Source organism: Heterobasidion irregulare, assembly GCF_000320585.1.
Source record: "Heterobasidion irregulare TC 32-1 unplaced genomic scaffold scaffold_07, whole genome shotgun sequence".
NCBI lineage: Eukaryota > Fungi > Basidiomycota > Agaricomycetes > Russulales > Bondarzewiaceae > Heterobasidion > Heterobasidion irregulare.
In genome coordinates, this window is record NW_009258203.1 from 76,637 (window position 1) to 99,617 (window position 22,981).

The 22,981-nt window shown below is 48.4% G+C and overlaps 11 protein-coding genes across 12 annotated transcripts; 8 read left to right on the forward strand and 3 right to left on the reverse strand.

Moving 5' to 3' along the window:
* Positions 1–493: 493 nt before the first annotated feature.
* On the forward strand, positions 494–935 carry HETIRDRAFT_322107 (uncharacterized protein; the record flags this gene model as incomplete). Its single annotated transcript, XM_009549708.1, has 3 exons — positions 494–585; positions 624–731; positions 833–935. 3 exons carry the CDS (start codon positions 494–496, stop codon positions 933–935), a joined length of 303 nt encoding a protein of 100 aa, XP_009548003.1.
* Positions 936–1,856: 921 nt separating this feature from the next.
* HETIRDRAFT_233377 (uncharacterized protein) lies at positions 1,857–2,414 on the forward strand (the record flags this gene model as incomplete). The annotated part of the gene is made up of 6 exons (XM_009549709.1): positions 1,857–1,905; positions 1,962–1,974; positions 2,027–2,054; positions 2,107–2,164; positions 2,219–2,243; positions 2,303–2,414. Coding segments are annotated over 6 exons (285 nt in total), but the record flags the coding sequence as incomplete, so codon positions are not given.
* A 546-nt stretch (positions 2,415–2,960) lies between these two features.
* On the reverse strand, positions 2,961–3,949 carry hpox6 (heme peroxidase 6; the record flags this gene model as incomplete). The annotated part of the gene is made up of 4 exons (XM_009549710.1): positions 2,961–3,187; positions 3,240–3,273; positions 3,444–3,782; positions 3,839–3,949. The coding sequence occupies 4 exons, from the start codon at positions 3,947–3,949 to the stop codon at positions 2,961–2,963; spliced, it is 711 nt and encodes a 236-aa protein (XP_009548005.1).
* Positions 3,950–4,660: 711 nt separating this feature from the next.
* On the reverse strand, positions 4,661–5,272 carry HETIRDRAFT_452626 (uncharacterized protein; the record flags this gene model as incomplete). Its single annotated transcript, XM_009549711.1, has 2 exons — positions 4,661–5,083; positions 5,144–5,272. 2 exons carry the CDS (start codon positions 5,270–5,272, stop codon positions 4,661–4,663), a joined length of 552 nt encoding a protein of 183 aa, XP_009548006.1.
* Positions 5,273–7,834: 2,562 nt separating this feature from the next.
* HETIRDRAFT_410297 (uncharacterized protein) lies at positions 7,835–8,882 on the reverse strand. Its single transcript, XM_009549712.1, has 5 exons — positions 8,830–8,882; positions 8,271–8,760; positions 8,166–8,198; positions 8,037–8,104; positions 7,835–7,935 (listed from the first exon to the last, which is right to left on the reverse strand). Exon 2 carries the CDS (start codon positions 8,640–8,642, stop codon positions 8,358–8,360), a length of 285 nt encoding a protein of 94 aa, XP_009548007.1. The 5' UTR covers positions 8,643–8,760; positions 8,830–8,882; the 3' UTR covers positions 7,835–7,935; positions 8,037–8,104; positions 8,166–8,198; positions 8,271–8,357.
* HETIRDRAFT_419162 (uncharacterized protein) lies at positions 7,868–8,333 on the forward strand (the record flags this gene model as incomplete). The annotated part of the gene is made up of 3 exons (XM_009549713.1): positions 7,868–8,104; positions 8,166–8,213; positions 8,271–8,333. The coding sequence occupies 3 exons, from the start codon at positions 7,868–7,870 to the stop codon at positions 8,331–8,333; spliced, it is 348 nt and encodes a 115-aa protein (XP_009548008.1).
* Positions 8,883–10,435: 1,553 nt separating the features above from the next.
* Positions 10,436–11,275, forward strand: HETIRDRAFT_117358 (uncharacterized protein; the record flags this gene model as incomplete). Its single annotated transcript, XM_009549714.1, has 6 exons — positions 10,436–10,633; positions 10,742–10,777; positions 10,819–10,888; positions 10,994–11,024; positions 11,076–11,153; positions 11,251–11,275. The coding sequence occupies 6 exons, from the start codon at positions 10,436–10,438 to the stop codon at positions 11,273–11,275; spliced, it is 438 nt and encodes a 145-aa protein (XP_009548009.1).
* A 1,366-nt stretch (positions 11,276–12,641) lies between these two features.
* lcc10 lies at positions 12,642–15,128 on the forward strand (the record flags this gene model as incomplete). 2 transcript variants are annotated; one of them, XM_009549716.1, is made up of 18 exons in its annotated part: positions 12,642–12,760; positions 12,813–12,864; positions 12,914–12,982; positions 13,038–13,272; positions 13,322–13,385; positions 13,445–13,537; positions 13,598–13,734; positions 13,794–13,813; positions 13,874–13,904; positions 13,966–14,111; positions 14,171–14,191; positions 14,248–14,304; positions 14,360–14,545; positions 14,600–14,620; positions 14,679–14,827; positions 14,881–14,904; positions 14,959–15,020; positions 15,073–15,128. In XM_009549716.1, 18 exons carry the CDS (start codon positions 12,642–12,644, stop codon positions 15,126–15,128), a joined length of 1,542 nt encoding a protein of 513 aa, XP_009548011.1. The 2 variants fall into 2 exon arrangements, with proteins under 2 accessions (XP_009548011.1, XP_009548010.1); XM_009549715.1 differs by having other exon boundaries at positions 13,445–13,734; positions 14,156–14,191.
* Positions 15,129–18,536: 3,408 nt separating this feature from the next.
* Positions 18,537–19,449, forward strand: HETIRDRAFT_427990 (uncharacterized protein; the record flags this gene model as incomplete). Its single annotated transcript, XM_009549717.1, has 10 exons — positions 18,537–18,604; positions 18,670–18,751; positions 18,803–18,816; positions 18,870–18,968; positions 19,025–19,034; positions 19,089–19,106; positions 19,164–19,189; positions 19,241–19,266; positions 19,322–19,356; positions 19,417–19,449. The coding sequence occupies 10 exons, from the start codon at positions 18,537–18,539 to the stop codon at positions 19,447–19,449; spliced, it is 411 nt and encodes a 136-aa protein (XP_009548012.1).
* A 440-nt stretch (positions 19,450–19,889) lies between these two features.
* On the forward strand, positions 19,890–20,498 carry HETIRDRAFT_321761 (uncharacterized protein; the record flags this gene model as incomplete). Its single annotated transcript, XM_009549718.1, has 5 exons — positions 19,890–19,977; positions 20,027–20,103; positions 20,157–20,214; positions 20,268–20,292; positions 20,351–20,498. Coding segments are annotated over 5 exons (396 nt in total), but the record flags the coding sequence as incomplete, so codon positions are not given.
* A 1,280-nt stretch (positions 20,499–21,778) lies between these two features.
* Positions 21,779–22,910, forward strand: HETIRDRAFT_410299 (uncharacterized protein). The gene is made up of 4 exons (XM_009549719.1): positions 21,779–21,955; positions 22,007–22,049; positions 22,210–22,716; positions 22,869–22,910. Exons 3-4 carry the CDS (start codon positions 22,232–22,234, stop codon positions 22,885–22,887), a joined length of 504 nt encoding a protein of 167 aa, XP_009548014.1. The 5' UTR covers positions 21,779–21,955; positions 22,007–22,049; positions 22,210–22,231; the 3' UTR covers positions 22,888–22,910.
* The last annotated feature ends 71 nt before the right edge of the window (positions 22,911–22,981 follow it).

Here is a 22,981-nt window from a genome sequence, read left to right on the forward strand (position 1 = left end):
AGCTGAGTGGCTAGGGTTGATTTAGTAAAGTGGGCTCACTCTGAGTGTGCTGGGTTCGATCCTGACCACGTGTAAATCTTTTAGAGTACGACTATGACCAATCATCTGAGCCTGTCTCCGGACGGTGATATCTGGTGTTAGACATCTCGGGGCAGTGTCCCGCAGGAATATTCAGTTTATATTTGTAATTGATTGAGTAAAGTACTGAGACAACCGGATATCTCCGGCTGTAACCGGCCATCTCCGGCTGATGTGTGTACACGTCACGGTAATATCCGGGTAACTGAACACCTACGACTAGGCTCACATTGAGTCTCATCATGTGATGGGACACCTGCCAGATCTATTTCATCATTGGTTTTCTCACCAACAACCTTGTTTGAATGCATCGTACTCACGGTATGCGTTCTTCGAACAGTATTCTGATGATCAATGTGTCTTATGTCTGACCCATAAAACTCACTTCGTCCTGGTCCTCAGCACTCATGCAGCCATGCCTTCCCTTATACCACTCGATAACCTGTTGGGTGTTGCTTTCGTTGGAGTAATCATATCTACTGCGCAAGTAGTTCATCATATTTATCTGTTCACGTCAATTTGACGAGGCTATCCTTTCTCTGCAGAATATATGGCGTGACGTGCCTACAGCTGTACTTGTACTACACAAAGCATTGCCAGTATGATGGTCGCTTCGTGAAACTCTTCGTCAGTTTCTTTCTCTCTACCTTCATGTACCATATCTTGTCTTATAGTCAAAATATGCCCTTAGGTCGCTGTTTTGATGTGAGTGTGCCTTCAAAATTGCACGAGTGTCATGACACACCTCCGTCAGGGTTCTCGATACCCTCAATCTGATTTTTTTGGCGCATGCCATGTACTACTACATGGTCACCAATTTTGGAGATTATCAGGCCCTTGTCCCTAACGTGTGGTAACGTACCTCACACTTTCCAGCTTACTCACAATAATAATCACTTTTATTGCAGGAGTATGCTAGTGCGTTGACCTCGCTAGCTACGGCTCATAGTTAAATTTGCGCAGATTCAGGTCGTGATAGGGGTTCGAGCGTTCTAGCAATCTCCTAGGTGATCATGAGTTGACGCTTCTCACAGCACTTGCTGAGTAGCTGTGTCCAATTGTGGGTATCAGTTTGTTTGTTTGCAGGCAATGGCTAACGATGCAATTCTGCTAGTTTTTTCGCATACCGAGTCTACTGCTGTATGTCTGTCTCAATTTACTTTATGACTCGCAAAGGAGGCTAAAATTGCTATTTCTAGTAAGCAGGAAGCGCCTTGCACTTCCGGTCATTGTTGTATGTCCCTCCCCCCCCAAAAAAAAAAAGTTTCCGCAGGGAAAAGCCAATTAATCATGGTTTCTCTAGTGTATTTTGAGCTTGGGACAGCTGTGTTTGTATCAAGTTGATACTTCGCAACCTCTAAGGCTGACAAAACACGATTTCCGGTAGCTTGCGCGATGGGTGACTTAACACGTTAGCGTTCCGAAATTCCAGTGCTGATTCCCATATAGGCTTCGTAGTTACCGCGTACGCCACCTCGGTTTAATTTCTCATCGCTGACCATTATGCTCACTTCCGCCTCTCAGTTTTAACCTGACAACATTCGCTGGTTCTGGTGTAGATATAGCTCCGTGATAGTCTGATGAATCCTCTTTTGAGAAAATCTAACGTCTGTTATTTTAGCCGTGGACTAGTGCTTCGATCTCCTCAGAGATTTCTTGCGATGCGTTGATCACAGGTCTAATGATTTACTACCTTAGTAGAGGGCGCACACATTTTGGAAGGTGTATACTCATCAGACCCTTCTCAAGCAACTACGTTTACTGAACAAGCGGTCTGTAGAACGAACAGAGCAATTGACTTACTGATTGAATATGCGCTGAATACTTGTAAGCCTCTACTCTAAAACCCTATGGCATCGACTGACAAATTGACCGTGGGCAAGCTCTCCTCACAACGTATCTGAAATCACTCTCTCGCAATCACATTTCTTGTTCATCGTTTCCGCAGGATGTTCGCTATCGCTACTCTGATCACGGTGGGATGTCCGGCCAACATCTGGTTTTTATACTACTGACCACCACACATAGTTTGTCACTATGGATAAGACCCTGGTATATACACCATTCTTCATGATATTGGTTCGACGTAAGTGTGCGGTCACTTACTCTACTGTCGATCTTCCAACTGAATCTTCTGAAGTTTACTCTTGTTCGTTTATGTCAACGTTCGTAAAAAAAAATCATCTCCGCTGGTCATAGATAAGTCACAGCCTGAATCATCTAGTCTCAACTCTCGAGATGTCGTTCGACAAGAACTCGACGGGTCGGGTAGTGAAGTGGTCGATTTGTCTAGGATGTCTGCAATGGAAGGAACAGAATCTCAGCTCAGAGAAGAAGCATTCCGTGGATGTACAAGAGAATGGTCAGTGGCGCCATCTTGTAAATCATATAACTCTAACGGTGACTGTTCAGAGAGTCGCTGGTGCACAGAGTTCTTCACACATATATGGTGCAGCATCTCGGACATTATTGTCTCGACTCTCAAAGTTCTTGAATTGGCTGGAAAACCCGTCGGTCGCTAATCGAAAGGTGCTATTTGAAAACACTTTATCCGAATTGATGATCATTGCTGTGTACGAGCGATAGTGATGATGAAATTGATGTTGGTAATAGGACTTATGGGGAACAGAAGCTGGAACTTGTCTTTTCTCGTAGTCTGAACAGATATTAGGAAAAGTTTGGATAGAGCAGCTCATCGATATCGGGAACAGATAATTCTGAACTGACATATAAAAAGTGCGTTAAACCAAGTGAAATGGTTGCACTACAGGTCAATTATACTCTTGTCACGACCTCAACCTGTCCGTGATTTGCGATATGGGTCGAATGGTGGAGCTCATCCATGCTGATGTCCCCCTCCGTGTCCGTACGTTGACTGTTGATTACGCCCGCCTCGAATACCATGCCTTGCGAGACGTGTGATGTATGAAGGTGGTCGACATGGGTGGAGTATCGAGTTCTGTGGTCGGCCACCGAGGTACGGATGCGGAGGAGCAAGCGGCAACATAGAATGCTATGAATTGTGCGAAGGAATCTATCGTAGATTGAGCACCGATAAGGAAGTAGAAGTAAGGCTCACAAACATGCCAAGGAAGTCTAACATCTCCGTCTGTTCCATGAAATCAGAACATATATCAGATATATTTCGTTCCAAGACGCACCGGAGCTAGAAGCAGGGTGAGGACAGCCCCCAAGCTGAGAGCTATATTTATGAGGCAGAAGTTATTGTTAGGACTACGGCCAGTATGATTGAATCGTGCCCCTTGGAAAACGTACGCAAGAGACAGAGATAGAAAATGATGCCTTTGATTGCCAGAATCTTTCCATCAAAAATGTCTCAAAAATGAAGGCACAATTTCACTCACCATCGCGGAATAGAGTGAAGAGCAGAGAGCTCTCAGATTGACGCGCTGAAAAGCAAGATCCGGCGCACCCGGGCTCCCGTCCATCCTAATCTCCACAATAGCCTCAGAAGCCCTGTGCGCAAAAGAGTCAAAGGGTGGCCGAGCCCAATTCGGATGTGAGGGCATCCAAATGGCAGACACTGCGATTTCGTCTTTAGAGACTGTCGTATCGTCGTCTGGCAACTTTGGGATCACAACAACCGTGATTCGTCCTCCAAAGTACATCGCTGCGCTCAACACCATGTGTTGGAAGTCTTCAAGATAAGGCCGTCCAGGCGTGTCGGCGTTATATGAGAGAGGCTACCAGCAAATTGAGCAAGATCCAAGTGAAACAACAGAAAACGGTCATCACAGACCTCTTCTAAGTTGATCATGGGGCCATTGATAAAGGCTCGGCGCAGCACTTTCAAAAGAGCTGGGACCCCATGGAGATTGGCGGTGCGCACACAAGCTTTGTTGCTGTGCATCTCGTACGAGAAGTGACTGTGATACGGGGAGATAAGAGGGCGGCGAAGTGTGTCTACCAAAATATGTTCTAGCACTTGCTTTCTAACCTCGAGCATCTGTATAAAAGCATGTTACGATAAATATATTTACAGCTGTGGTGACCTAAATGACCTACCATACGCACGCTGTGGACTATGGGCGAACGAGGGTTGTAAAGATATCCGAGCCACGTGGCTCATCAGCGCACGTCCCGCACGAGCATGCGTCCAGATTTGTCCTAGGCGTGGTCAGTAATATGTAGAAGGGACTGGCTCCAAAAACAGGTTCGACGGATTCGTGGCGAAATGCAACCACGCTCGCGCTTCACGTCTCCGAAATCATTCTACGAATTAGACGCACCCACATCTGCCTATCAGGCCCAATATCAACACACACAAAAAGAGAGATCGCAGCCAGATGTATAACCTCACGTCCTTGATCCCCAAGGCCCCGACTCGCTGATCGTCTCCAGCGTCTGGGTCCGTTCTCGATATTCTTGAACAAAGCATCTCACGAGGCAAGGGGCGGCGTCGCGGCGAGAAAAGTTTGTCAGCAACAGGGGGTCGGCGGGGTTAGGGTCCCACTCGGGCTTCGACCGTTATTGACTGTTTGCGCTGCTCGCACTGGTGGGAAGTCTGTGTAACAGGATTCCACGGAACATGTATCAATAGGGTCCATCCGCTGGGGCGATATTAAATAGCCATGTCGTGTTTCTCCCTGTTCGTTTCCGAAGTGGAGCCTATCTGCTCGTCCATGTCGGACCTGGTTGAGCGACGGTAGAAGATGAGGTCCATGGGTAGGAACTGCGGCCTTCCGACATCCAATGACGAGACAGGGAGATAGGGTGGTAACGAGTAGAACGGCTTCGTTGCTATGTGGTGAACGGTCGCAGCGAACGGCGCAAGCGCGGCCGCAATTTCGATGGCAGACAGGGATGCGCCTACCACCGCGACTGCCTTGCCCTTGCAGACACCGGGGTCTTTAAAGTTTGCGGCGTGGAGGGTAGGAATGCAAGTGTCAGTGAGACCGGGGAGCGGTGGCGTTGAGAAGAAACCTGTGGCGACGATGAGATACTCGAAGTCCTCCTCCTTTTCGTGTCCTTGGACAGAGCAGCTCTGGACTCGCCATTTATTGTCATGGAAATCGACACGGGTAACTCTCGTTCAAGTCCTCACGTCTTCGTCGTGCACGTACCGCTTCGCGTATACGCGAAGATAGTTTCCCAGCTCTCCCGAGTGAGCAAAGACATCCATTCGATGGTCGGGCACAGCTCCTTCAACGGGCCACGCAACGTCAGAGTACATGCATGCGTGTCACGATATGTTAGTTCTCATGAGTGGCCTGTGATATGGATGGTCGGGTGTCCACAATCCGCCTAGAGCCTGTAAACACTCGAAGAGCGTCGGCCTCAAGATTTCGTGGCGAACGACGTGCCGGTAAGCTGCGAGACCCGCTGCGCCACCGCCTGTAGGATGACACGAGTGGGGATAAATACGTTTAAATTGGTAAATGGTAGATACCTATGATCGCGACCCGCCGTAGTGAGTCCACCATGGTGGGGGTTCAGAGAGCGATTCGCGGTAGACGGTAGGACGGACGACGAGTCCAGGTATCAAGCAAGGATAGGTATGAGACGAAGATCGGAACTACTACAATCACGGAATAGGGGTGGAATCAGGGAATTGGAGCAGATAACGAGGGGGTGTCTAAAATTATAGGGTATCTGTGACATCCGTGCAGAATATGACGACCATGTCTAAAGAAAGTTAAGATGAGGGCACCTAATGACGATTCCATTTCGTTCTGACATCAGCCAATGACGATTAATTATAATTCAGACAACTCACAGACCTGATTCCAGACTTTGGACTGTGTTTCGATCTGGGCTTCGACAAGAAATTGGTATGTGACAGGATACCACCCAGAGAGAATGTAGGTGCACAGCCCGGCTCACTCCCTGCCAGATGGAAGCTGATGTTATGTTCGCCCGCTCTTGACCTCTTGTGGATGTCGCGATGGCGAGACACTTTCCGCAGCAGTTGGCCACGGATTGGCTGTTGGAACGAAAGATCAATCGTTCAAGTTGAAGCTCCGCGCCGACCGGTGGCCATGTCGTATCTGCGCGTATTTGCCAGACCGCCGGGTAAACGCGAGAGAGGTTTGGAACCAACCCCGACTACGACGAGCTCAGCCCTGCGCAGCCCAATTCTCAGAGATTACATTCTGAGCTCAGAGCACCACATCTTTCCGGCCATTAGCCAGTTTACAATCAGCTTTTGTTCGCAGCAGTGAGTGGTCGTCATCCCTCGCCTTCGACCGTAATTCCCCCAAGTCTATGAGCATTCATAGATCTCATGCTCTCAATATTCTAGGCTTTGAAGTTGCGAAACTCAAGCTCGGCCCAGGCCTACGCGCACTGCGGGGACGCAGATCATCTCCCCCCCAGTTCCTCTGCTTCCATCTACTGCGTGTCTCCAACGCGACCACGGATCTTCGAATCCGATCTAGTCAGCAATCTTTCGTTCCAACCTAACAAATTCGGAGTGAGTATGCCAGAAGAAACTCTTCGAACGACGCATCTGGAAGTCGAGGAAGATACTATCTCGACCTCGACTGTTCTGAAACCTAATAGCAAGGTAGGTTCCTCCGCTTCTGTTTCCTATGGGCATACTCGATGCCTTGAAGCTGGGAGATGACGGTATCATTGACGGCCGTCTTCCGCTCTTGGTTAGGTCGCTGGAAGCTGCATCGCAAAATTTTCCACGATACACAGGGGCCGCATAACATGAACGGGGCGTATGAAGGCGTTGTCACGTTCTACCCCGACCACCAAGCGCTTTGCCTTCTCCAGATCCATCAGAACATGACACGATGGAATACTTGTACCATGAGCAAGGCACTTTCACCTCTAGTTCGGGTATGGCGTTTGAGGCGCAGATGAAGTACGTTTACAGGTATCGACCCTCCTCGGATCGAATTTCGGTTTGGCGGGTCAAGTCAGGGGCAGCTTCGGGCCCTCCAGAGAATGGGGTGATCGAAGATTGGTTCCATGATATCACGACGGATGTTCCGCCATCGAACACGGATAAGACTTGGTTCATAGACCACAGAGAGAAGGGAAGTTGGGGGACACATGGTAGCGAACATCTCTGTGTGAATGATCTGTACAAACCGGTGTATAAGTTTTGTTTCGAGGGGGATACGGTGTCTTCGTTTGGAGTTGGGTATGATGTGAAGGGGCCGGCCAAGGGGTAGTATACGAGTGAATCATGGTTTGAACGAGCATAGTTCCCTTTGTATGTTTATTTCGGTAGTGTTGAGTTGCTACATGACAAGATTGAGGATGTTGTACAGTACGGGATCAATCCAAAGTGGTCAGGTTTCTTCTGCCTGGCCTAGTTGCCACGGATCCTGGGAAATCCTTTGACCTTTTCGAGATCTTTCCACATAATTTCTACTAAATACCCTAGAGGCTTTGTACGCTGGGAATGTAAATTTTCTTTCTTCGTGTTCAGACTTCGATCCATCTTGTCTACATCCGCGGGGTTTCTTCTTTAACGATTCGTGTGCCAATTGGCGTTTGGGAATAGTGTTAGGGAGTGCTGGTGTCGAGGTTGACATAGGTGTGCAATCATTTTGTGTTCAACACGCGAATGGCGTCACACTTCAGACCAACGTCTATATCAGAATTTCTCATTGGTTTTCGGCTTCCAAAGAGGCTTGTTCAATCGTGATTCACCTACCTTTTCGCATGCCTCAATGAAGGAGCTGCGATCTGTCAGGATGGGTCAGCAGCATGCAGGGGCCCATTAGAGCTGCTTCTATCTCCTCGTCCAACTGATCAAGCTTCGACGCTGGCCGTTTTTCCTGCTTATACCTTCGTTTCACATCCCCGTCCTATGCCCGATGCCCGATCGTATGCTCATGGTCTGCACGTGAGGAAATCGATTTTTGGAATATTTCCAGTGTATGCATTGTCAAGATATTCTCTGATCTCATATCGTGACATCGTGTGCTCCTGCCATGGACAATGTTACGCTCTGCATCGTTCAAAAACTGTGTGTGTAGCATGCCAAGGATCTGATTTCCTGGTACTGGTACGCTGTGCACCCTTCGTAAATGTCCCGCTGGTCAAGGTGCGTCACATTCGTTCGTAGAAGGTCTGAATGGTTTGGTAACACGTTTTCTTTTGACTAGACTTTGTGGAGTCGGATTGCGCACATGCGCCGAGTGAGCCGAATAGATGTATGACGTTCGGAGTTACTCGTCCTAACCGTCTTGTCTATCTGATCTACCTTACAGCTTTTTCGATATCGGATCATGCCTATAGTGCTTGATTTGCACCAGCGAATACGCCTTAGGTGATCCTGGACTCTCACAAAATTTGTTTCAGCTCTCGTGCTCCATTTGTTCAGCCGCGTCACTTCGTAAGACCGCTCCTGTCTTCGTGCAATTCGCGCGTCTAAGCAGGCCGATGACCACACCTTGACGCTCGCGAACTTTCCTCGCTTCCGCCCGGGTCAGGGATATATATGATCTCGGCATGTAGTTCAGAGTGCATAGCTTCCAAAAACAAAGGTCGGGGGTCGCGGCTGCCATCAGATGGCCTAGCCCTTGTAATGGGAGAATCGGTTCTTTGCATGGGGATAGAGGAGCGGAACTCTCAATCCGCATATGGGGTGAACAGGGACGCCTACTTCGCGCAGAAGTCCTGTCTCAGTCGGAGCTAGACTAGCCGTTGCTGACACTGCCTTGTGGAATAGGCATTGGACGCCGGACCACCTAGAGATTGGTAGGTACCTTAATCTCTCAAGCTCAGGAGTCACTACATCGGCCCGTCATTGTTCTTCAACCTTTGCAGCGCACGATACGGGCAAGTTGTACCCCACGCTTTCGGCTGCTCCTTCAGGAGCAATCCAGTATGCTCAGTTGGCGAAGTTTGAAGGACTTTCCATGAACGCATGCAAGTGGTGTATGGACCGACGTCGGCGGTGCTTGCGACCTTTCTTCGAGTTTCAGCAAGGTGGAGCACCTTCGCCTCGCACCATTCCGTATGTTCATCACTTTGTCTCACGATGCTCGCCTGACCGCAGCCGTCAGGATCAATACATGAAGCTTCGAGGCATGAATGACTAAAATCAAATTTATAGTTGCCCTTGATTGTTCAGTGTGCCTACAAATGGCTGATTGATTCAGTGCGGCCACCTCGCTGCGGAGCCGTCTCATCTAATGCTGGACCTTTGACGTTCGATGATACGATTGTCGGCCATGTAACATACGGGCATCCTCAACACCGAGCGTGAACCGGCGAGCATACTCCAGAGTAGCATGTTTGATAGATGCTGAAAATGGGCGAGGTCCGCACGCCGCTGTGGGCATCCAGGACTCTAAGGCATGTCTTGTCTAGTTCCCAGAAGTGAACACATTCTGACCACTTCGTATGACCCAGTGGGACAGGTCTTCCCAGGACGATTGTTATTAAACACCATCAGGCATCAAATGTTAGAACGTTGACGTGATCATCGACACAGAGTGAATTATTTATGCGAAACCGGGGCTTTCATTACAATTCCTCCTCCGTCAGCCCCACTCTTCCTTTGAATCCTAATATCCAGATGTGTGTTGCGGGTACCTCCATGCCGAAGGCTTCTGATCATCCCACCCTCAAATCTTTTATTGCTCACGATGTATCTCAGCATCTTGAAGTTAGTCAAATTGTTTAGAGACTATATTCTGACTGACCGCACATGTAGGTTCATGTCCACAGCTTGAAGTCCTCGATTTTGGCGATCAATTCATTACTTCCGGCTAACTGTGCTCAGCACTGCTCCGGTTGGTTCGATCTTCCGTCGTCAACCATCTTCTCCGATACTGCGGTCACGATCACACGATGCTAGCAACTTCTCTCAGCGAATCCCGCTCTATTGCAGAAACCGCTGTAGTGATCCAAAACGCTCTTGGCGCATATCGATCTTCGTTTACTCATACGTCAGTGAATGAGCGTCTACAATGATGAGGGGTCTCTCATACCGAATCAGTCTAACAAGATGTATAGCAATGGTGATGTGAACTCCAAAATAAGGAATATTGTTCATTGATGTATGTCACTCATTTCCAGTCATTCAAATCCAAAGGCACGAATGAGCGGCCGAGCAGAATATAATGATGCGAAGGTCGGAGCCCTAACCCCGCCTTGAGGTTTGGTAGTTACGACACCACAGGCCGATAAATCAGTTCGAGGTCGGTAACTCTCGGTAAGTTTGCCTCATTTCGTCGCAATTCTCACAGATTGATACTTCCCTCAAACCGATTGCGAGTCGCCTTCCCAATGCGTCACATTCACAGACTCAAAGATACGACAACATCTCGAACTTCAATTCTGAATACAAAAGACTCTTCAACTTCCATGAATAGCACAATAATCATCTCGCTATTGCAGTTGTCAATCAATAAACAACGTGTCCGAGATGCATCATTCACCTTTCATTGAGTTGCATCGTCCGTCAGGCTGCGGGAGTGGCTTCGGGTGTCTGGGTCCAGACAATGATTTGGGTGCTCGTGACGAAGAAAGGATACGTTTCGGCGAGACCCTTCACAAGGCGGGTGGCGGTAACGACAGCCGGGGTGCCAGTAGGGCTTGCGGCGTCGTCCTGTATGATGCTAAGGTGAAGTGCGGCGAGCGGAGTATTAGAAGAGCCAACCTCAGCAGCTCTCACGAGAGACAAGGAGGCGAAAACTGAAACGACGAAGGGGATGAACAACATCTGGACAAGTGTATAGGACTGGAGTGGACAATGTATGGGCAGAAGGTAAGCCTGAGATCTCTCTGTGCTGGACGCCAACCTTATAGGAAAGCCAAGACTCAGAAAGAGGCATCGGAACAAATACGCAGTACACTAGTCCGTTCAGGGCGGCCGATAGTACGCGGGAAATTTTCTCGGTCACTCGTTGAACCCTCTTTCCGACACTCATGAACCTCATACCAGCCCATACCCCAGATATCACCATCTATGGCGTCTGTACAGGTTTATACCTGTTCTGTTTAGATGCACAAAGGTATGCTGCGTTCCTCATTGTGACACTAGTTTACCCACGTGTCTCTGACAGCGATACTGCCGCGATGACGGAACCAGGCACACATGTTCTTGCTGAGCTCTGCGATCGAAGAGTGCGTCGGCCGCCGAGGTGTGTGAGTCCCGAAGCGGATTGGAATACTTACAGACTTACAAAGCAAATTAGATATACAGGAATGATGATGACGGTTCACCGTCCACATCAACAGGTTGCTCGATTTCAAAGAGAATTAGAAATGCGTCCCCTGACTGCGCAATCCATAGGCACCGGGACAACCGAGGGATCCATTCGGGGCCGCCTGGTGGCGCCCGTCCAAATAATGAATTACGACTTCGACCGACTTTCCGTGCTCAACATCTAGAATGACCAGTGAACATAGGGGCTCGTTGGAAATTGGGTGTCTTTCCGAGGACCTTTCAGCATGCTTCATCGGGTGAAGGATTCGCAAATTCTAGTCATCAGAACGCCGGTGCCACGATGATCGGCACGAGATCTAAAGAGGAAATTAGTCCAACTGCTCAACCTCCCCGTGCGTTATTCACTGAAATCGTACTTGGAGATTTTCACGGAGCAGTATTGCGATGCTTTATTATGCCCATGGCTTCTCTATATGCGAGAGTTGCAAACAGAATTTCGACCGGTCCCGGTATATGACGTCGTCTCATGATTTTAATCTGTTTACGTCGATCTCAAACTCCGCGAGTGCGGGGTTTTCTGTTGGTCGTTTCCGAACTGACCCCGAAAGATCCATCTCCAGAGTTAGCAGTCAGTTAGCCTGTACATGATCCTTTCATGGTCAGAGAGATGGCGGTTCGTTCAGTGAACATCAAACATTTCCATGGGGTGCTTATGCTTTTGGTCTCTTATCTAATACAGAGCGCCATGATCTCTGATAAAACCATTTTGCTAGATGCTCGGCATCGTCGATTCGAACAGGATTCAATCCGGCTACTTCCCGTAATATGCGCAGAAGTGCATCATGAAAAGATGTGTTTCTGCGCCGCTTCTAATCTACCTCCGCTTCCCCATCAGGAAGGAAGACAAACGTAAAGTGCGGTAAACCGATTCCGGCTATCCCCACGTCTTTATCTTTCTCACACCGGTGTACTCTCAGTGTATTATCCAGAATAAGTCTTCATGCTGCCGGTCCGTTGAACTTTTGGCGTGCCACTTTCCTCCGTGTGCTACCCCATTGACTGGGTGTTGTTCCTGGTCCTGACTTGTCATCCCCCACCTCGTTATCTCGCTCGAAAGCCGCCCTCCGCACGGTGTACCTGTGCGTACATCGTGAGACCCTGATCTTGGCATGTTCCTGTGCTCCCAGTTCGTTTTTGTTGAACGATCTCCTTTGTGCATACATTCGGGACACTCCGCCGAGAAAATCTCGGTGACAGATGCAGGAGATCATTGTCGGCCCAGACACCAATGCCGAGGCATTTACGAGATCTTGTCTGAGCCATTTTCTCTTGTAAGTCATCTGAGTCGTTGTGAGAACTCCGTCCTGGGACTGGTATAAGTACTGTCGACGTGATCCAATATTCTCTATCGAATTTACTTCGACTCTCCTACCTCACTGCCCCCATACCCCCACTGCTGACAATGTGGGCAAGCACACTCCTCCCACTCTTCTTGATATCACAGGCTCTCGCCTCCATCGGTCCTGTTGCCAACCTTCATATCACCAATACACAGCTTTCTCCCGATGGTTTCACGCGCGAGTAAGTTTTTTTCTACATCAGTCCTTGCGTGTTATTCACGCGTTTCAATCAGTACTGTTGTTGCTGAAAGTGTTTATCCTGGCCCATTGATTGTTGGCAACATGGTTAGCTTTTGGCTTATTTCTTGGGTGTACCGTCTGATCAGGGTTATAGGGAGACAACTTCCGCATCAATGTCACAGACCAGTTATCAGATGGAAATATGCTGAAGAGCACTTCAATTGTGAGAGTTATGGAGACTTGTATCCCTTCGTCTGCTCATTTTTGGTTTTTAATAGCACTGGCACGGACTTTTCCAGCACAATACCAACCAATACGACGGTGCTGCCTTTGTGAATCAGTGCCCTATCGCTCCCAACAACTCTTTCCTGTATGATTTCAGCGTCCCAGGTCAAGCCGGCACCTTCTGGTACCACTCGCATCTAGCCACTCAGTACTGCGACGGCTTGAGGGGACCTCTCGTCATCTATGACACGAATGACCCGCACGCTAGTTTGTATGATATTGATGATGGTAAACAAGCTGACGAACCATGAGGAATATGTGCTGATTATCGACGCAGAATCCACCATCATTACATTGTCAGACTGGTATCATGAATTCGCCCCTTCCGCAGGACTTGTACCGTGAGTGAATTATCGCCTACACAGCATTTGAAGCTCGACTTGATCTGGCTGCTCAACAGAACTTCTGATGCGACCCTGATCAATGGCTTGGGCCGCTATGTTGATGGACCGTCGTCTCCTCTTGCAATAGTCAACGTGACGTCTGGGAAGCGGTCAGCCCTCCTGTTTCAAGAGGCGTATACCATGAATACTGATGCTTCTTCATCTGATAGGTACCGATTCAGGTTGATCAGTATTTCTTGTGACCCCAACTTCGTGTTTTCAATTGACGGCCATAACTTGACCGTCATTGAATCTGACGGTATCAACACGCAACCACTTGTTGTCGACTCTATTCAGATCTATGCCAGTGAGTATCTCCGGTGCATCCCGTCTTCACTTTTCTCTCATATTTCAACATCAACGTAGGCCAGCGGTATTCCATCATTGTGAGTATTCTTAGATCATGATATGGAATGTTCACTGACGATGTCCCCGTCGTGAAATAGCTGGAAGCGAACCAGACGGTTGGGAACTACTGTAAGCACAGCATAATGACAATTCTCCCTCACCATCCCCATTTTGACACGATGTTCTCTAGGGATCCGGGCGCAGCCGAACCTTGGGACGACATCGTTTGACGGCGGTCTCAACATGGCCATTCTTCGTTATGCCGGCGCGGCTATCGCCGATCCGACGACGAACCAAACCACCAGTGTCATCCCCCTCAACGAAACAAATGTTCACGTATGTCTTGTGAATACATGTTAATTAATGACCAATAATGAAAGCACTGTTCCATTCAGCCCCTTGCCAGCCTGACTGTCGTGCGTTGTCCATTTTTTCCCTCGTATATAACCTTATCTGATAGTATGTAATCTAGCCTGGCACCCCGCAAAGAGGCGGGGCTGATATTCTCATCAATCTGGATGTTATATTCGTGCGTTAATTAGACGTTTTAATATGAGAAATCATTGACGGGAAAATGCTCACAGAATGCGACGCTTCTGGAGTTCACCGTCAACAACGTGCCTTTCTTGCCCCCCACCGTCCCTGTCCTCCTCCAGATTCTCAGCGGCGCGCAGAAAGCCTCGGATCTTCTTCCCACTGGGTCCGTCTATGGTCTGGCATCCAACAAGTCGGTCGAGATTTCTATCCCTGGTGGAGCTGTCGGCGGTGGAGTAAGTGGGAATCTCTGATGTTTCATCTTCGGGACTGATTGTATTTGGTGATAGCACCCTATCCACTTGCATGGCGTGAGTCATCTTCAGTCGTGAGAATTTCAAGATAGATAGCTGATATGCATTGCCACAGCATGCCTTCGACGTTATTCGTAGCGCAGGCAGTACATCCTACAATTACGTCAACCCGATCCGCCGCGACACAGTAAACATCGGTACTACTGGCGACAACGTCACGATTCGCTTCCAGACAGATAACCCCGGGCCTTGGTTCTTGCACTGGTCAGTGAGGTTCGCCTACTTCACCTAGCACCTCTGTTAACTCTTGCCTCTAGTCACATTGACTGGCATCTTGAAGCGTGAGTCTCAGTTTGGCTGTGCTTTCTTGGCCCTTCTCACTACGTCCTGCTCAGCGGTTTTGCTGTCGTCATGGCGGAAGGCGTTACAGAGACTAACACCGCGGATGTTGTAACAGGTATGTATTTTGCGCTCCATTCTATATATATGTTTTGACTTCTCTTTCCCAGCCGATTGGAACAACCTGTGCCCTATCTACGACGCGCTTGACTCTTCTGACCACTAGTTTGTGATATACTTGCGGAATGTCACGAGGTGGTGGATTTATTTCTTCCTCCCCTCTGAAGATGATTGTGTACACCAAAGGCAGGGACGCCGTTATATTTATGCAGCGGAAGCGATTATTTTCGATTTTTATGGAAAGCACCAAACTCATGAGGACAATTGCTGTTCTGCGTGTACTTGCCGATTTTTTTTTACTGGCGGTGGTGACGAAGGTGTCAGTGCTCGATTCAGATTGAACCGATCTGTGGCGATGTGAAGGGAATGTGTGAATGTTGGCGGCCCGTACTCAATGATCGTCATTCGCTCGATGGGAAACAGGGTCATACGAGATTCCTCTAAGCCTTGCAATTACTGTGGTCTGCATGGTTTATCATGACTATATTTTAGACGAAATCCAACACTGGGAACATGATGAAATTCGAATGAGTCGCTACTTGGCAGGATTCCGATCTCTCTATGATTAGTAGGCGGCGTTGGCTCGCGCACCACTTTGGTGCTGCTAATGTGTGCGCCAATATTTTCCATGCCCTCAAACCATAACACTTGACCACCTCAGCATCGGGTGTTGCACCTTGCGAGATCTGGGCTGTCTGGGACGACCGAGGTGTATCGCTGTAGGATGATATAGAGATGTGGGCGTCAGCTTGGTGTTTGACAGCCCCATGTAGAGTTGCGTGTCATCATAATGGCGACCAGATGTGTAGGGGTGGAATACATGCTAAGAGATGGACCTCCTTCCACCATTGCACGAAGGACGATAAATCACTGAGACCTACGTGCGAAAAAAGATAGAAGCGCTACGCACCTTCACCATGGCGTACAGGCCAAAGCCGCGTCCATGCCGCTCGCTTTATAGTCATCCACGTTGGCGCTACCCTTTCTCACAAGAATCTGGCCGTCCAGGGCGCACATCTGGAACCCGGTACGTGCAGATTGATCCCGGGATCTTGGCGTTGTGGCCTCGAGCAAAAACATAACATCCGGCGTGTGTGTAAAGCTTTACGAACCAGGTGAGACAAGTAACCTGCAGAGATCTGAGAAACACAACATTTGCACAAGGGAATAAGCAATTGGAAACCTTTGCTTTGCTCTTCTGGATTGTATCGTGCGGGGTCTTGTTTGTCCGCGCACCTTGAAGACCTCAGCGATGATCTTCTCAAGCTTGACTAGAAAACTCGTATATCGTATCAAGCGCGCCAATAAAATGGGTCGTAGTTGAACACGGAACCTCAGATATCGAAGTAAATTGGCGTATGTGGGCTCCCGTTCATCCCAATCTCCATGATGAGTCGATGACATCAGAAGGCCTGAGCTAAGAACTCCCAGGGCTGATCGAGTCCGATTCGAATTTGGGCTGCATACAGACGGCGACTGCTGTGATTTTGTTTTTTCCGTCCGTCGCGTCGTCGCGTCGTCGCCTGACGACTAAGAGATCGTGGCTCGTCCGCCAAAATACAGCGCCGCGTCCAATTTCGATTGTTGTAAGTCACCACGGTTACATCATCCATGCTATTTGACGTCGTTGGTGAAAAGCTGGTGAAGAGGATGAGTAAGAAAACGTTCAAAGGGAGGATGCAGACGATGGGGATATCACTGATCTCTTTCAAGTAGTTTATTCTAGCTTCCCCTGAAGGCCCGGCATAGGCCCGGCGTGATAGCCTTGCGAGAGCCAGGGTTTCTCGGCAGTCATAGGTGCGAAGTGACGGAGACATGGAAAGCGAGCGAGAGGGTAACGATGTCTGACGAATGAAAACCTGTAGGATGTGGGACGGTCCCCGACAATTGAGCTAGGACTCATCTTTCGATTGTAATTTCGCCTAGAACGACTCCAACATCACAGAACATGTCTCAGATTGGTGGTACGTAGCCAGAAGGGAGAGTCGGCGTCAGACCAGTGCGGGCCAGCGTCGGAACTTCAAAGCTTGTCTTGACCGCCAATCTGAGCTTGCATTGAGGCGTCACCAATTATACCTGCATTTTGGGATCTCAGAAATACCTACCATGGACACAAATATGTACATGGCTGACTGTAGACGATTATACAGATCCAGAGTTGCGTGAAACGATGCCATCGGAGATTTATGCGGATGCTCAAACTGAGTAGGAGAATATAATCTTGCACTGCGTGCACCGCAGGGTTTTTCTCGGGATAAACCGTGGATAAAACCGTGGATATAGATAAAAAATTTGCTTGGGTTTATTTGTGGAAACTACCGAAACAAGAGCTTAAGGTTTATTCAATATTTATTATTGGGTGTGATAAAATATCGGATAAACCTTAAGCTTTTGTTTCAGTGGATAAACTGGAACAAAAACTTTATCTATATCCAGAGTTAAATCCACGGTTTATCCCAGGAAAAAACCTGCGGTGCATGCAGTGTTGCCCGCTGCCCGCAACAAACCCGAAGTCACAGCTGTGCCTCCATTGAACCTTGACCTTACTTCCCTCTCGCTCCATAGCTGAAACAATATGTATACCGACATGTCCTGTTCCATGTAGGGTGATGTACATGTAGGGTGATGTCCAAACCTCACGCTCCGATGCCTCCACAGCACTGCCAGCGGACAGTCCGCTGGTAGCAGAAATGCTTCGTCTTCTTACCTCAAGCTCAACATTGCTGTCCAGAGTCAATGACTCAGCTATGTTAGACAGAGGTATTTTTAGTAAGTCTATCTTTATTTAACCTCGGAGATGATCACTTATGGGTGAAGAGGGACGCGCGCAAAGTGATACAGCCTTCGTTCTCATACTACTTGTTTGGTGTTCCGCGACGTTTTGTGCGCCTGAGAACTAAAGCAGTACAACCCAACAAAGATTCTGGAACGCCCTATGATGTCCTATCAGACGATATAGTTCCACTGAATCCCGATGCCGACCATGGAGGAATGGTGTGCTCGCAACATCATACGGTGTCACCAAACTCGGGATGTAAACTCGAAAGGTCTCGTTCATTGCTATCATGGCTGTCAACATGACTTACGACATCTTCTGTTTCCACGATTCGTTCGTTATCCCGATCTTCTGTACATGTATGGATAATTCAGCCCTGATCCAGCGTCGTCTATCTTCCTGGGGAAAGTTCAACCACTGATGCCACTATTCTTACTCTGGTGTTTCCTGCCTCCGACCATACATGGTCCGTCCCGACGTGCACTGATGATCGCCCCCCTTATTCCCCACGGATCGCATTCCCATATCAGAATTCTTCTATCATCGGGCGATTCTCGCCAATGTTGAGTAATGCGCCGCTTTGGGGACAAGCGATCTGCATTCTTATTTTGTCCCGGAAAACCGTCGGACCATAGTTTTTATAGTGCGTGTATCTCACTTTATAAAGTCCACCTCGTTCTTCTCTTAAAGTCAGCTTTCATCACGCGTACCTTCATTATCAGGCCTCTCTGCGCAGCCATGCCTTCACTCACCCCTCTGGATAGTCTACTAGGTGCCGCTTATGTCGGGGTTATCGTATCGACTGTGTAAACTTGTCACTCACCAATATTACCATCCGGCATCAGTTTGACGAAAGCGATCTTTTTTCCAGAATATATGGCGTCACTTGTCTGCAAGTGTATCTGTACTACACAGAGCATTGCAGCAACGACGGACGCTTCGTGAAAGTCTTCGTTAGTGCCATTTTAGACCATGATCATGTTCGAGACTGATGTGCAGCTCAGGTTGCTGCTTTGATGTAGGTCCATTATCTTCGCTCCCTGAGCTTCCGCATATGCCATTTTTTGCCAGGTTACTTGACACCCTCTATGTCGTATTATTAGCGCATTTTCTCTACCACTATACCATCACTAACTTCGGGGACTACGCGGCTCTCGTCCCTGATATGTGGTATGTGCTTGATACCATGATCACCCGGCTTTCGCATTGACCATGGTTTGTCGCAGGAGTATCTTGGTGAGCTGAATGACACTCTCTGCTTACCCCTCATGACTGACCAAATGATTCCAGGTTGAAGTTGTGATAGGGGTGCGCCAAGTCAACTGTTCACTGTATTAACTTCAATTGACGCAACCCCACTGACAGGATTTATTGAGCACCTTGGTCCAATTGTGAGTTTCTCCTCCATGTTAAGCAAAACTAGATTCACCTTGCCATACTAGCTTCTTTGCGTATCGTGTTTACTGTCGTACGTCGACCTTCACATGCCTTGTGTTCTCAAAAAAAATGTGAATCCCCCGCAGTCAGCAAGAAGCGCATTGTGATCCCGGCACTTGTGGTATGTACACGCCAGCTTTATATTGTAGCATGTAGTACTGTTAAGATCCATCGTTTTCAGTGCCTCCTGAGCCTTGGACAATTATGTTCGTGATTTATGGACTCTAAATTAAGTACTATGTGGCTGATGATTGCACCCCACGACAGCCTGCGCATTTGGTAATTTTGAATATGAAGCTTGAGGATACCTGTGCTCATTCTTCGTCTTCGTCTTACTCAGGCTTCACAATCACGAGGTATGCTGGTGTTTATTCAGGCTCTATCCATCGCATGTCTTTACTGATTACTTTGTCCTAGTTTCCATTTAAGATCTTTTGCTAACTCCCATTCCGATATAGTTTTGTGGCACTCATGCATTCCTCGCATTCAAACGCTCCTGATACTCCTTATTCTAGCCGTGGACCACTGCTTCGATCTCCGCTGAGGTTGCTTGCGACGCCCTTATCACAGGGCTCATGATTTATTATCTTCGCAAGGGCCGTACACAGTTCCAAAAGCAAGTCCCATCGTCCCTTTTCTTCCTAGCATAATTGACGGACATACTTCATCAGGACAAACCGGGCAATTAATCTGTTGATCACATACGCATTGAACACGTGTAAGCTTCCTTGTACTTTGAGGAGTGACTAGGACTGAAACTTGCCTTCAACAAAGCACTGCTAACAACGTAGTAACGATTTCGTCGTCTCCAGTCATATCTTCCATTCATTATATCCACAGAGTGTTCGCTGTCACTACACTGATCACGGTAGGACACACGTTCGATATCTGTCCTTCGTATCACTGATTGACCTCATATAGTTCATGGCTCTGCATGAGTCTTTAGCCTATGCGGCGTTCTTCTTCATCCTGGTTCGACGTACATTGTCTCAATTATGTACCAAAGGCTGCTGTCATTGAATGTTTTTCTAGTATATTCTTGCTCATTCATGTCAACGTTCGTGTATCCTTTCTCTGTACTGCTTTAATGCTTCATGTTGGAACCCGCTCGGCAGCCTCAACTCTCGGAGCATCGTTCGACAACAGCTCAACGGCAGGGATGACGAAGTGGTCACAGTGTCCAAATTTGCTGCAGCGGAAGCGCAAGCATCTCAATTGGGGGATCAAGCCGTCGGTGGCTTTGCGGGAGGAGTCAGCGGGTGAGAGCTACTCGTCTTCAGGCTCACATCGTACTGAATTAGACCTTGACATAGAGAATCAATCGAATTCAGATAGCTTGCCGCGGGATCCTTCTTCCTCAGGATCACATGTTCTTGTTCAGACGGTGCGCTCAACATCTTCTCGTTCTAAAATCCTCTCGAGCTCAAGATTTACATCCGTAGGACTCTTTTTACATTTTACTATGCTTGCTCTGCGACAATTTTGACTGATGTCTGTAACAAGCATCGTTTCGCTTCCCGCGTTGCATCTGCTGCCGGCCTGCTATACTCTATAAAACCTGCTTGTCACTTTTGGTAAAATGTTCGGGAAATCGAGGTGCGCTGAGTACAATCTAGATGAAGTCGTCCAATATTTCTCATCCATAACTAACCTGAACCAAGCGCGTGTAGTTCCTTTTTATTTTTATTTTTACAATCGGCTTTGATTTCTCTGCGCTTCTCCAAGCTCATTTGAGCGGAGTCTCCCAGAGGTGCCATCGATATGTACTATGTACCTTGGATTAGATGTTCGCTTTGTGCAGGTAACGTCAACCAATTGAAAATGTAACAGCAAAGCAAGTCGCCTCCGAAACCTTTGAAAGAGGCCACAATTGGCCTGTGATGAGGCGATGTGGCCGCCAAGCTGCACAAGCCACGATCCCGCATTGATACGGCTGAGATTTAAGCAACGCTTGCCACCTTTTCCTCGTTTGCCTTATAATGGACGCCGCCTCAGTCAACTTAGCATCCATCCTCCATCTAGCGACTGACTTGGATTCCGCCCACAGCTATTCATAGATTCCAGCAATATGAATCACAATCTCCTGTTCCATAACGACATCGGTACGTCAAACGGCTTGTACATCGCTGATACCTTCGAGCAAGCTCCGGTCTTGGGAAACATCGGTCAATCCAATCAGGTCGCGGTAAGCACGACCATCGGCGTGAAAGTCGACGACACACTCATTGCCGCTTGACAGCTCAATGCCACTCAAAACCACGACTATAATCTCGACATGAAGAGTGTACAGACGCCTTCGATGAATGCGCCACAAAATTCTGTGCCACGCACACCGTACGTCTCAAGCCACGAAGAATATCGTTGCTCCCAGATGATGCCACCGGCTGGAACGCAATACTACGGCGAAGTAGCATCGAGGGTGCAACTGCCTGAATTATGTGAGCCACCATTGACTACATCGGCTGGCGTCGCTCACGCATTCATGGTAACTAGCATGTGCGATATCTAGTCGAAATCTTTCAAAACACGCTTCGACGTCATTTGATGGACCATATCTCTCTAATAAGCTGACGGAGAATGGACACTTGTACCAAATGGCACAAGGTATGCAGAGGCAGATGTTTGGTAAGATTATAATGTCTCCATGCCTCCATTGGCACTCATGCGTCGCCATAGACGAAAGCAGGCCTCGAGGGATGTCTTCGGCGACGATATCAGGTCTTCGAGCATTCGGTGAGCCAGTATTGCCCTGCATGGTAGTCAGCACTCACACGTCACTTGAGCAGAAGCCAACGGGATGCTTGAGCAGATGGACTTGATAAGCACGAAAAACGCATCCAGTTATTCGTCCAATGAGACGTCTCGATGCTCCACTGCAGTGTCCGTAGGAGGTTGCAGTGTAAGGAGACAACATGTTCAGAACCCCCCATGTGAGTCACCATAACCTCTCATTGAATCTTTCACTCACCTTTACCTTTGCATTAGTATCCTTCGAAATGCCCGACCAGAGTAATATCGTCCCTGACTCCACTAAATCTTATCCTTCTAGGCGTGCCGATATAGCCGTTCACAGCATACATGATGGTCCTCGGCGTCCAGCATCAGACGACGCCATGCCGCCCAAGTTTGTTAGAATGGAACGAGTCCAGGAGGCCGGTCTCTGCGCAGGCAACAAACACCTACCCGACTGTAAGGATATCCCTACAATCAAAGGTGACTCCGTCGGTGTAGTAGCTTCGCAGAAAGGGTGTTCCCACTCGAAACCTGTCACAGCCACCAAGGGAAAAGATCGAAATACGGCTTTGAAGACGCAGAAGAAACCATCAAAAAATGCACGGGTGCCGTGCCCCAAGGAGGGATGCAACACGACCTTCGTGTCAAACTCAGAAAGGAACCGCCACGTCAGAACGAGCAGAGATCACGTTTCGCAGGGCGCATTCAAATGTGATTTTTGTGGTGATCTTTTGTCGCGCAACGACAGCTTGAGAAGACACGTGAGCACGCTGCACGAAGACGAGGACAAGCCAAGGAGAGGAGATGATGTGGAGTATGATGTGGAGTCAGAAGATGAGTAGTCAGAAGATGAGGAGATATTTGAGGACGAGGAGTGAACGATACAACACGAGTACGCACATCGCGTTGCCCTCCATGACACAATTGATCATCGCCTAAAGAACGATGCCGTCGTATGGCAAGGTGCCTGGGACTTTTTAGGTGTGGAAAGCCGAAAAGTACAAGAAATATGC

What these genes read in the sequence shown, in the direction of transcription:
- HETIRDRAFT_410297 (XM_009549712.1), bottom strand. Translation starts at nt 8,642, where the DNA reads ATGCGGATTGAGAGTTCCGCTCCTCTATCCCCATGCAAAGAACCGATT.
- HETIRDRAFT_410299 (XM_009549719.1), top strand. Translation starts at nt 22,232, where the DNA reads ATGCCCGACCAGAGTAATATCGTCCCTGACTCCACTAAATCTTATCCT.